Source organism: Corapipo altera, unplaced genomic scaffold (genome assembly GCF_003945725.1).
Source record: "Corapipo altera isolate COAL_440 unplaced genomic scaffold, ASM394572v1 61129, whole genome shotgun sequence".
NCBI lineage: Eukaryota > Metazoa > Chordata > Aves > Passeriformes > Pipridae > Corapipo > Corapipo altera.
The window spans coordinates 812,334-824,530 of record NW_020884955.1 but is presented as its reverse complement, the minus strand read 5'-3'; the positions used below and the strand labels follow the sequence as shown (position 1 = coordinate 824,530).

The 12,197-nt window shown below is 48.3% G+C and overlaps 1 protein-coding gene across 2 annotated transcripts; it reads left to right on the top strand.

Moving 5' to 3' along the window:
- The first annotated feature begins 491 nt into the window (after positions 1 to 491).
- Positions 492 to 5,370, top strand: HEMGN (hemogen). Of its 2 annotated transcripts, XM_027663715.1 has the most exons (4): positions 492 to 668; positions 3,070 to 3,163; positions 3,582 to 3,883; positions 5,031 to 5,370. In XM_027663715.1, exons 1-4 carry the CDS (start codon positions 587 to 589, stop codon positions 5,138 to 5,140), a joined length of 588 nt encoding a protein of 195 aa, XP_027519516.1. In that variant the 5' UTR covers positions 492 to 586; the 3' UTR covers positions 5,141 to 5,370. The 2 variants fall into 2 exon arrangements, with proteins under 2 accessions (XP_027519516.1, XP_027519517.1); XM_027663716.1 differs by lacking the exons at positions 492 to 668; positions 3,070 to 3,163 and adding an exon at positions 3,243 to 3,457 and having other exon boundaries at positions 3,528 to 3,883.
- Positions 5,371 to 12,197: the final 6,827 nt, after the last annotated feature.

Genomic DNA, 12,197 nt, shown 5'->3' with positions numbered 1-12,197 from the left:
ACATGACTTTGGCAGTCTCTGTCCTTAGGGGTTTCCAAAGAATATGACAACACAGCCATCCTGACCTCATGCAGCAGACAGTCCTGCTGTGAGGGGAGCTGGAGGATGTCCCTTTCCAGCACTGCCAGGGTCCTATGCAAACACCTTTCAGACAGCATACATCCCATTTCAGACCTCTCAAAGGGTCCTCAAGGACTAACAACACCTCCTTGCATCTCATTCTGGAAACCAGCAGTGAGGCAATGCTGAATCCTGGCCTGCCATGCAACATCTGTCCACCACAAAGGAGAGCATTTGAGTCACAATTTAGCAGCAGTGAGTGTAAATTTCCTATCCAAAGTGGATTTATTTGCAGTATAAAAGCACTAACATGTTTTGCAATCCACAGAGTAGATCCTGGATAGAGACTTTCACACCTTTGCACTCTGATAAGAAGAATATTATTACCCTCCCAGTGGCCTGGACAGATAAGAGGTTTAGGGCGGGCAGTCTGCATTTTTTTCAAGCTCTCATTATGCTGCACCAGTATCTCCAGATGCCTTCTCCAGGGAACTAAGCTGCTTTCTGTTTAAAACTGCAAAGAGCAATGGAGAGTTTAAGCAAAGACCATCCTTCTCCGGATTCTTCCCTGCCACGCTCTGCAGCCCGTGAGGAGTATGCTGTGCCAGGTAATGATGAGATCATTCCTAACTTAAGAGAGGAGAGAATTATCTTTGTCACCAGCAGTTTCGAAAATAGGAGCTAATAATTACTAGTTTACGCTTGGGGGTGGAGGACACACATTTAACTGCAAGTATATGTGTCTTTTTACATGTTATGTTTCAGATCACAAAGGCAGAAACACATGTAAAGGCTTTTCAACTCTAAGTCCCTCAGGCAGCATCAATACATTGTCTGCAGACTGGCAATACTGTCTCATCGTTCTTAGAGCTTGATTTTTTTTTCTTTTCATTTAATCTCTGTGCCTTTGTGTCTTCTAGTGAACGATTTTTCATCAGGATGGGTATGTTTTACTGTGATCTTTCCTGCCTAGTGCTGGCAGGTGACGGACAGCTTTGGAGCTCTTGTGGGAGTCCTTTCTTGGACCAGTTAGAAATTAATGAGGGGTGTTTGCTTAGAATGGCCTGGGACAGAGACTGATTACAAGCAGCTAAAAATGCTTTTACAGCTCACAATACATTTTGAAGGGAAAAGAAAGTTACCTTGGCTGCAAATGGGATGTGCAAGGGATTACAGACTTCAGTAGCCGAACTGAAGCCCTCTGCAGGTGTTGCTACTGCAACTTGTAACCTCATCTTCCCTGGCAGCTTCCTGAGTTTTGCTATGTGGATGGCAGAGCCATCTCCTGCTGGCTGAGCACTACTGCCTCTGATACTGCTTTATGTTGTGGAAAAACCTCCCATTTCTCTTTGAGTTACTCTCAACTTCCCTGGACAGGGTCCTGGACAGTATGATGTAATGTTAAAGTTGACTCTGCTTTGATGGCACAGAGATGAATATAAATCTTTTCCAAGTTAAATTTCTGCAAGATTATAATTAATTATCAGAAGTGTCTTGTGTAGAGATCTACTTTGGGTAGAGGCTGGCTCCTGCTGTCAGTTTTGCTTTTTTCTGTCCTGGACTACAGTTTTTCTTGCATGTAACAGACACCTGGGATAAAAGAGCTATAGTTCCCGCTCAGCCTCGGAAGTCCTTTTCATCTTGCCAATTCTCCCATCTGATCAAGGGAATGACAAAATGACCATTTTCACTGATTTGATCTAATACTTTAGTGTGAGCTGAGGCTTTTTGTGAAAAGAGATGGATCTGATTACATCTAAAAGAAGCAGGTCACAGTTTTGCTTTTTCATTGTGTGGGTTTTTTTGAAACTATAAAAATCAATTCTTTTGTGATCTCTTCAGTATACAGGTGGGAAGAATTTCCTCTCCCTCCAGGTATCACTGAAGTGGTGTTGCCCTTTGTCTCATGGGATTGGTCTCGTGCTACCTGATTTGAGCCAGGTGTTTATTATTATAGCTTGGAGTCCAAGCTAGAAAACTCAAGCTGACTGGATCAGAAACCATAGGACCTATTGCCACATCATCAGAGATGCTGTCTGTTAGAGCAAAGACATGGAGAGGTGAAGTTCAGACTGTTCACCAGGCTGGTCTTTGCCTTAGGAAGCCATTTGGAGCCCTTTGTAGTCAGTGAAATGAGCACAGCTCAGCTTGGCCTAGGAGGGCATGTCACAGGGTGCCTGGGATCTAGGGGGGTGCTCCTCTCTGCTGGTGGCTGTAGGTAACCTGCACGTCTTGACCAAATGGTAAAGCCAGCATTAGAGCTTTCTCATATCAGTTAGTCTTTCTTCAGCTTTGCCATGGTCTTCTGCAATCCAGCTTGGGGCTGTTTGTGTGGTCTTTGGGACCAGTCTTCTCACCTCCAGCAGAGTGTACTAGCCCTGTCTTGGTCTCTGGTCTCTCTTGATCTGGTCTACAGGGTCTCAGCCTAATACACATGAGCACCTGTGTAGGGGGAGGCTGTGCCTCTAGCTCACTCTCTCTCCCTCACAGAGCTGCTCCTATGTTGTAGGACTGGCTGTTCTGCCACCCAAAGCTGTCTCCTTAGTTAGTTAGATAAGCATCTTATTTTCAGCAGCGGCCAGTTGCAGCTGCCTGGGAAAAAGGGTAACCATGGAGCAAACATGAAGAATTATCTTGCAGTCTGTAGTGATGTCTGACCAAAGGATTTCACACTTCCCTTTATGGCACTGGAAGCCTGCCCCATGCTTCCATCAGGCCCCAGTATAGCAGGGGATTAGGTTAGACAAGGGTCACCCCAAGACTGCAGCACCAGGATGAAAATTGCAACTAGATAGAAATTTAGAGCAATTTGCAGCTAGGAGCCTGGGAACTTTGTGTGCTGTGTCATCAGATCCTCCCCACTGAGGCTATGCTGGAAGTATAGCACCCAAGCAGTTTTGTATCAAAAAAAGCATGGCCCCTTGCATCAGTGCTCTAGCACGATGCAGGGAAGGATCAAATTGTGCCCTTGGTCAGAATATCATATTAGCACTCAATTTATCCCTGCAGATGTCATCATAACGCACCGCTTGAGGGACCGGGAGCTGCTCAGAAAAAGAAAAGCAGAAGCCCTGGAGAAAGATTCAACTCAGTGGGTTCTGAGGTAAATCTTGCTTTTGGTTTGGAATTGTTTTTGTGGTGCACTTAACCTAAGTCCAAGCATGGCAGTCCAGCCTCTGCATCTTCACCCAAGGACAGAGCCATCAGTCTGCAGCGGGGAAAGGTGACCTGCAGCCAGCAGCTGGGAGGCAGTGATTAATGGGGGGTGTGGGTTATGTAGGTGGCTGGTTGGCTGGCAAGCAAACCTCAAAAAAAGTGTGGGGCTGGTGAAAAATTTGATGCACAAGCTCTTGCCCACTGGTGCAGCCACAGACGGCTGTCATGCCGGGCTCAGGAGATGCTTCTGCTGGGATGAACTTGGTCACAATAATAACAGAGGACCTGTCAAAGCAGCCTTGAGGCAGGAGGGAAAGTCCTCTGCCCTACTCCCAAGTCTTCACCCGTGTGAAACCCCCTGGCAGGGTGCATAAGAACCAACAGCAAAGGAGAGGCAGAGGAGCCAAAAGAGGACGGGGCCGTCAGCCAGAGGTGAAGGCCACCCTGGACCCAGAACCAACCACAGACCCCCAGCCTGAGCTGCAGGAGGAGGCTGAAACAGGGCACTCTGAGCCAGCACTGCCTGAACCAGTGCACTCTGAGCCAGCACTGCCTGAACCAGTGTACCAAGAACAGCTGCCCATGCTGACCATCCACAACCCGGTCACTGAGATGCAACCAGTAGCAGTGGAAGGGGAGCCAGCAGCCAGGAGCTTGGATCCTGCAGGTGAGTTGCCACAGAGCTGCTGACCCTATGGTGGCTATGGAGGCAGTACAGTGCTGCCTCTGGAGAACTGTCAGCCAAGGTTGCCCACCCCATCAACAATCATCCCACAGCACCTCTAGGGCATGGGTTCCTTCCCCACCAAACATTACTTGGGTAGCTGTGAGAGGGTGGAGGGCATGTTGGGGCTGGGGGGACAGACCGTGCTCTCTAAGTCACAGGGAGAGACAAAAAGTCTACTATTGTCAGTAGAGTCACTGGGATGGGGTCTGCGGTCCCTGGCTCTAAATAATAGCTCCTTATCCTAAGAACACTTCTGTGGCTCTGCCAAGAGCCATGTTAGGGCAGAGATGCTGTGTAGAAAAGATGCTGTTTCTTGAGGTCAGAGCTGGTCAGGGAAAGCCAAAGTTTGGGCATGCTCTTTCCACAGTCCGCCCAGTTTCAGGACTGACACTGGGGTGGTGGGGAGGGAAGGGTGGGCACTAGGGCAAGGGGCAGGTCTCTACAGGCAACTACACCTTCAAAACCTGCCAGGACTGAGGCATGGAGGGCACTAAGCTGGTCTGAGTGGCAGACTGGTGTCTGGGCTCGAGAAATCCATTTACAGCTAATGTAGCAGGAGTTGCTTCCAGATCTGGCTTTGTTAAGTGCAGAGCACATTTACTTACAGCAGCCAGTGGGCCCAGTATGCAGGTTGCTTCATAACCAGGAAAACCTAGGATCTGCTTCAGAGGAGGTGAGCATCCTCTGACCCCCAATTACTACATTCCTAGCAATGTCTGTGCCAGCAGAGAATAAAAGGCCTCTTGCTGCAAGGCATACAGTGCCCTCAGTGCCACAGAAAACTTCCATTCTGCCTCCTGAGGCCTGGGGCTGACTGTGGCACATCACACCAGTGCAGCTTCCAGCCCAGAAGTCTTGAAATGGGCAACCATCAGGCTTGTGTTTATTTGCCTCCTGCCTTTAAACCCACCAGGGCTTTATCCTCTCCAATTCCACTCCACAACTGAGATTGCCTTTGAAAAGCAGGCAGTCCATCTGGAGCTACCAAACATGCAGTTACAGGAGACTGGCCTTGGGGGCTTTAGCATGGTACAGAGGGAAAACACATGAGAGACCCTAGTATGAAATGATCTTACATGCATTATAGGTGAAGAGGAGGTGGTGAAACCAACAGAAGCAGAAATACTGGAAGATTTCAATACTCCTCTGGAAAACGACCACCAGGATAACGAATTCAACACACATGTTCTGTATTAATCACAAATTTTCATTCACGAAGCCTAGGCACGATGATCTGTATTGATTTTCTGATTGTTTGGGGATTTTTCTTATTTTGACTCCTGCCTCACAAACTCTGATGAATCCTGCAGCAGCTTCTTTCTGGTTAGTCATAAAGTCCACACTCTCCTTGTCACTCTGCTTTCTATGACTCTTTCAGGTTACAGTGTGGTCAACTGTACAGAGGCAGTCCTTTGGGAGTTGCCTGCCACAGCACAGGTTAAGCATACAGTCCAGCATCCATCCTTCTGAAAGTAATTTCTGATTTGCATAAATGTGAGTGGCACTGCAAACCTGAAACCCACTATAATTTTTAGTCAGCTGGAGCTGCACACCTTGGGCTTTTTCCTGTATCCCTGAAGCCATACATCCCTTTCTGCTTCTATTTTCACTCTGAAGGTCTTTCTCAAGGTCAGTTTTCCTCTGCAAAAAACAATAAAATTGTTTTGCTAAAGCCTGGAATGCTTTTTGTTTTCAGTTTCTGGGCAGCTTCACTTTGACCTTGCTGAGCCACCACGTAAGGAGAACAAAAGATGGTTAAAAACAACTGAGTGCGACAGGTTGAAACTCGGCTGAATCATACACGTTTGTCAGGGAAATGCCATTTGGGGCAAAGAGAGGAACCACTCTGTACAACCACTGTGTTCCTGGCTCCCCAGTCATGCAAATAGGATTTTTCCTGAAGCCAGGAAGGAATGGGGCATCTGCCCTCTCCCCACGTTTTGGGTCTTGGGGTCTTTGCTTGTGTGCATGGCAGGGAAAGTGGTTCTCTTACATTCCTGTAATGTCCTAACACAGAAGGTCCTTCTCCTCTTGAGGTGGAGTGGAAGTCATATTGCCATTACCTGACTTACCAAGGGCCTGTCTCCCAGAGCACAGGGCTGGCCAAATCACTCTTGATTTGGGGGATTTTTTAATGGCTCCAGAGATGTTGCTGCTGCTGTCCCAGAGCTCTCCAGGCTCTGCATCACGGCACGTGGACACCCTTGACTCCCACCCCTGCTCTGCTCCCAGGGATGTCACATGAGGGGCAAGTGCTCACCAGCTCTTAGCACAGCCTCTCCACGCTGGAATCCTGGGATGACCTCTGCAGATACACTGCCAGAAGCTCTACAGCACCTGGTGGGTGGCAAAGCAGAAAGCATCCAGCAGCTCCGCAACCAAGCATATGCGGCCCACTCCCTATGGGCAGCTCCTGGAGGGATGGGTCCCCCTACACAGGTATCTTGGCACTGTTTTGGTCTCCACAGACATACCAGCTAACAAAAGTTTCACTCTCTCTTTGAGTAACTGATACTCGTGGGAACAGAGCAAGATCTCTCACCTTCTGCCATGAACCACCCAAACCTCATCTGCAACCCCAAACAGGTAAGGTACAACAGGGGGGCCTTGTGGGAACCCTGCAGCATGGAGGGAGCTTGTGGCTGGGAGGTATGCTGATCCTAGGCCAAGGCACTGGGTGAAGGCAGATGAGGCTGCACTGGCCTGAGGTGGAACCAGAGGCAGGAGGTCATGATAGGGTTGAACACCATCACAAAAGTGGTGCTGGGGTCCTCCTGCGAGTGTGGTGCCCACACCACGTTGCAGGGGGGCTGGGCTGTGGCTGCTGCCAGGCAGGCCAGGAGACCCTTCCACCTGCTGGAGCCCCACCTGGTAGGGACCAGCAAGAGCCAGTGGCTCTTCCCAGCTCTCCAATCCTCCGTAGTGCACACAGGGAGGGGGAATCAGCCGCACGGCCCACTCCACATCTGCAGACATTTAGACTCTCCTGGTTCCCAAAGCTCCTTAGATTTTGGGGAGAAGAAACTTCTGGGAGGTTTTAGACTCATCTTACAGCTCACATCAATTAGGGAGGGCACAAAAATCCTATATTCCACCTTTTCCAATGTGAAGAGGAGCTGCAGGAGGTGGTAAAGGTCTGTCAGAGTGAGGTCTCCATGAACACAGAGCAACACTCACTGCTGAAATACACGTGGGCAGCAGTGCCAATCCTTGCACTGCAGGGGCTAGAGAGATCCCTGTGGCCAGAGGTGTGCAGGAATCAAAGAAAACATCTCTGTCTATCTCTGTAGAGATGCCTTTGATGTCCAGGAAGTCCTGGAATCATTCCAGGAACTGCACACTTTTACACATGCTCTTTACCTAACTGGTTTGTTTGGCAGACATTAAGAAAAGGTGTGCCCGCAAACAATCAATCTTATCAGAAAAAAGATAAGGCCATCCTTATCAGCACTTTCACTCACCATGCACTGCTTCCTTCTCTGATGAGAGGACATATAACAGAGCTCTTGCTCATAAGGTGTGAAGCTGGACACATGGGGGTCTACATGTATCTCTGAGGTAGGCCCTGCTGCCTGAATAGAGCTGGGGATGGGCTGGCAAGGGTGGATGTATCTAGAGGAGTGAAGTTGCTGTTTTGCTGATGCAACAAATCACCCTCTCCCTCCCTTCCCTCCTTCCTGAGTCCAAGAGAGATGTCTTTACCCAGGGCCATTAATAGAGTGTCAGACAAAAGAAATGTTCACCCTCTGGGATGACAACTATGATCTGGGTCTGCCATGAAGAGGAAGGCCGGAGGAGGAGGTCAGAGAACTTTAATTGACTGTAGCCTTCTTTATGATGAAGAGCAGGTGATGGGTGCATGGAAATGGATGCTGAGCCATGGGGCCAGCACAGGGAGCCAGGTAAGTGCCTGACACAGTGATCCTTGCTGTGCTATATGGTGACAGGATGCTCTGTCCTGCTTCCTGAGGCACAAAACCAAGGCATGTTGTGATGTGTAGTGGACATGACCACTGTGGTTGTCTCCTCACTTGTGAGGTTCAGCTTGATGTTGGTTAATGTCAGCTGGGTAGGGCTGAACATGCTGCCATGAGCTTATCTCAGGGCCATGGGTCCTCTCCCCATATCCTGAAGAGTGTGACATCCTGAGTGCTGACACTCACAGCTATGACAGGACAGCTAAGGAGAGGGAACCTGATATCATGTCCAGGAGAACCAGACTCTCCTCTTTCCACTGCCAATTACCTTTCAGTATCCTTTCAGGAAACACGCTTCCAGCTCTATGGGAGAAGGGAAGTTGTTTGGTTTGTGCACCCCGGCTTCCCACTTCTCTAATTGCTCTTGTGGCACAGGGTCCCCCACGTCTGCAGAAAGTCAGGGGTGATTTGTGGCAGGTTGTTGCTCATGGGTGATGTTTTGAGCCAGGAAGGTCTTCTGGTCCTTAGTAGAAGTGAAGTCATAGCTAAGCCTCAGCAGAAAGAAGTGGGCAAGCAACTTAGGGCCAGAGGCTACCGAAGCTCAGTGAAAAGCCATTCCCACAGCAGCCTGGTCTTGCAGAGATAAGAAAAACTTGCTGATTAATTTACTAATATTGACTTTAAGCAGTAAATCCTGGAGACTGCAAATACCCACTCCCTCTTTGGCCACCATTTCCTGCTCAGAGCTTGTTAGCTCTGATCCTTCCCATTCTGTGTTCACCATTTCAATAAATACCCCTCTAAAACTACCAGGGCTGAGAGACTGGGGCTGTGTGTCCAGCTCTAGTACTCCACCACCTGGCCTCACTCTCCTGTTTCACTAGGAAATCATATAACTTTAGAAAAAGTTAAATGAGGAGAAGTCTCTGGAGATCTTGAATCCAACTCCTGCTCAAAGCATGGCTAGCTCTGACCAGACTACTTTGGGCTTTCTCCAAACAATTGTTGATAATTTCCAAGATGTGAGATCACCCTTCCCTTTTTCCCATCCCAGGGCTGTCCCATTCTCAGGCAAAGAAGGTTTCTCCTTCTTTCCCACCAGACTTACTCTCAGCACAGCTTTAGTTCCTTGCCTCTTGCACTTCAGAGAAGACTCCAGCTCCATCTTCTCTTTAACCCTCTTTAGGACTGCAAGTTAGACTCCATGCTCACCTACTCTCCACGAGAACAAACCCAATTCCCTCAGCCTGTCCTGTGCACCAGCTCTCAATGGCCTTAGCTGAACTCATTCATAAGAATGTCTTTTTTTGTACTAGGTTACTCTAATAGACCCGGTATTCCAGGTGAGGGCTCATCCACATCTGGCAGGTGGAACGGCCACTTGCCCAGACCCCCTGCCTGAAATTCAGTCCATCTGGATGGACCTGGGGTGTTGAGCATGGCTGTGATTGCGTCTCCCTTGGACATCCTGAGGTTTGCACTGACACAACACAGAAAATGCAAAGAAGCCAGGATACAGCTTGTGTGGCAAACAACGGGATCTGAGCTTTGTAGCCTTGAAAATGATTCTTTTTTTCCAACCCTCTCCTCTCCACACCACCTTCCACAGAGTTTGCGAAAGCACTGAAACGCAGTGTGTGCCTGTTAATCACATGCCCCTGGACGTGGCTGGTTGTCCGTCCAAATTCTGACCGCAGGCTGAAGATGCAGCTCTCGTGCTGCGCCTCCGTAGCCCAGCACTGCGATCTGTGAAAGAACGAGCCACCCTTTCGCAGAGATCCAACGGGTCGTTCTGCATTTCCAGCGGCTCTCCTCGTTCCTCGGTCGCTCCCTCCCGCCCGATCCCGCAGTGCTCCCTAGCGGCAGCACCGAATTCTACGGGTTGAAAAGGACGTTAAAAAAATCATCTTTTCCCCCAGACCAGGTTGCTCAGAGCCCCGCCTAGCCTGGCCTTGAACACTTCCAGGCATGGGGGCATCCACAGCTTCTCTAGGCAACCTCTTCCAGTGCCTCAGCACCCTCACAGTAAAGAATTCCTTCCTAATACCTAACCTAAATCTACCCTCCTTCACTTTAAAGCCATTGCCCCTTGTCCTAGCACATGCTCTTGTCAGAAGTCCCTCTCCAACCTTTCTGTAGGCCCCCTTGGGGTACTGGACGGTGCTATAAGGTCTCCCCAGACACAATAGATCTTTCTGGATTTAAGCCTAGCTCCTGTTGTGGCAGAGAGGTGCTCACGCTTAAGTGGGAAGACTTGAAACCATTTTCCCTGCTTGCTTCAAGTGGGCCTTTCTTTTGCCTTTCCTCTGGAAGGGAAGGGGTGGAGAAAACCTCCACGAAGGCAAAATACAGAAGACAACACCCAAGAAGGAAAACCTCTTCATAATTTCTTAAACAAATGTTTCCTGCGTAAAGGTCCATGCCCTGAATCATCCCCTTCTTCCTCCGTGAAAAAGCCACCAGTATCAACAGTAATACCCAGACACAGCCTCTCACACCACACCAGGGTGGCTTGAAGTGTCTGTAACTCCAGGGGAACACCACGGGTCCGAGCCTATCAGAGTGGTCAGTCACTCATTGCTGCTGGAGTGCAAGCCCATGTTATTCAAGTAAAGGCAATTTTAGACAAAACAAGGACAACCAAAAAACCACCAAACCAAACCATACCAGAAAAAAAAAAAAAACCAAAACAAACAAAACAGTTTGGGAACCACTGAAAAGCAACATAGATACAGAAATAAACTCAAGTGTACCCAAAGACTGAGAAGCAAGAAATCATCACCATCAGTATTATGTGCCTCCTGATGAAGAGAAGGAAACCTGCTCTGGGAACATCATGATCTGCCTATTGAAGACATCTGGATGCTAATAACTTGTTGTTAAGTCCCCTTGCCCCCAACCTCTGCAACCATCAACCTGAGGACACAGGAAAGGTGAACATAACATCAAGAAGCAGGGGTAGATACTGAATTTATTGGAGTGTGTGCATGTGTATGTGTGTATAGCTATCACACATGCATTACTGAGGTTTCTCTGTATTAATTCGGACTGTGAGAGTAATAATTGAAAATATTATATTGTTAAAACTTTTGCATATAGTAATGGAGGACCCTTGGCTTCACTTACACTGTGCTTTTTTTGTCCATAACAAGATTTTTGGTGTTACACAGGAAGGGACAGAGACAGAAGTTAGGAAGAGAACAAATTCAAGCTGGCACATCTATGCCTACATACAACTGGCTGCTGCTTGAACAACTGGACTGTCATCCAATCTACTACATCATTCAGTCAAGGGGAATATTTGTGGAGCCAAATATTCTTTTCCAAAGGCCACCACTGGACTGTCACTTACACAGCCCAATTTTTGAATGCTCACAACTAAATAAAGCGCCATTTTGCCCTGGTTCTGGGGATCCTCCACATGCTCAGATGAGATGGCCAGATCTTGACCTGTATTGCAAGATTTTCCAATGAACTCACCACCTCCTGTTGTTTCCATCAATACGCCCGTCTCTGTGGCTGCTGCTTTTTGACTAGCCTGTTCCAGATACAGAATGATGGATTGGGATAGGGTGGCCAGGGTACCACTATTTAAATGGCCATTTCTAGAGTCAGTACTCCAGTGAGTATTAACCAGTGATGACAGGCTATGTGCTAAAATATAGGACACAATTTGTTAACCTGTGAGGGTGACAGCCTGAATTATTGAGCACTTTTTCCGAGTGGGAGATGTCAACATGAGATGCAGATGGTCACCTTGAAAGAGCCAGCCTCAAGGATGATGCACTTGGAGTGCTTCATGCACCAGGTGAGCTGCATCTCAACGATCAGACCAGAGGCTCTGGTGCTGGCATTGAACAAAAAAGGTCAGAAGCTGATCCTTAGCCAATTAAGAGCTCTTTGGACAGTTCACATCCAGGCGACAGCTTTGCAAATTCTTAATCATAGAATCATAGAATCATAGAATCATAGAATCATAGAATCATAGAATCAGATGGGTTGGAAAGGACCTCTGAGATCATCAAGTCCAACCCTTGATCCACTACCACCACAGCTGCTAGACCATGGCACTAAGTGCCACGTCCAGCCTCATCTTAAAAACCTCCAGAGACGGAGAATCCACCACTTCCCTGGGCAGCCCATTCCAATGGCTGATTACACTCTCTGTAAAGAATTTCTTTCTAATATCTAACCTAAACCTCCCCTGGCGCAGCTTAAGGCCATGCCCTCTTGTCCTACTGCTGGTTGCCTGGGAGAAGAGATCAACCCCCACCTGCCTACACCTCCTGTCAGGTAGTTGTAGAGAGCGATGAGGTCTCCTCTGAGCCTTTTCTTCT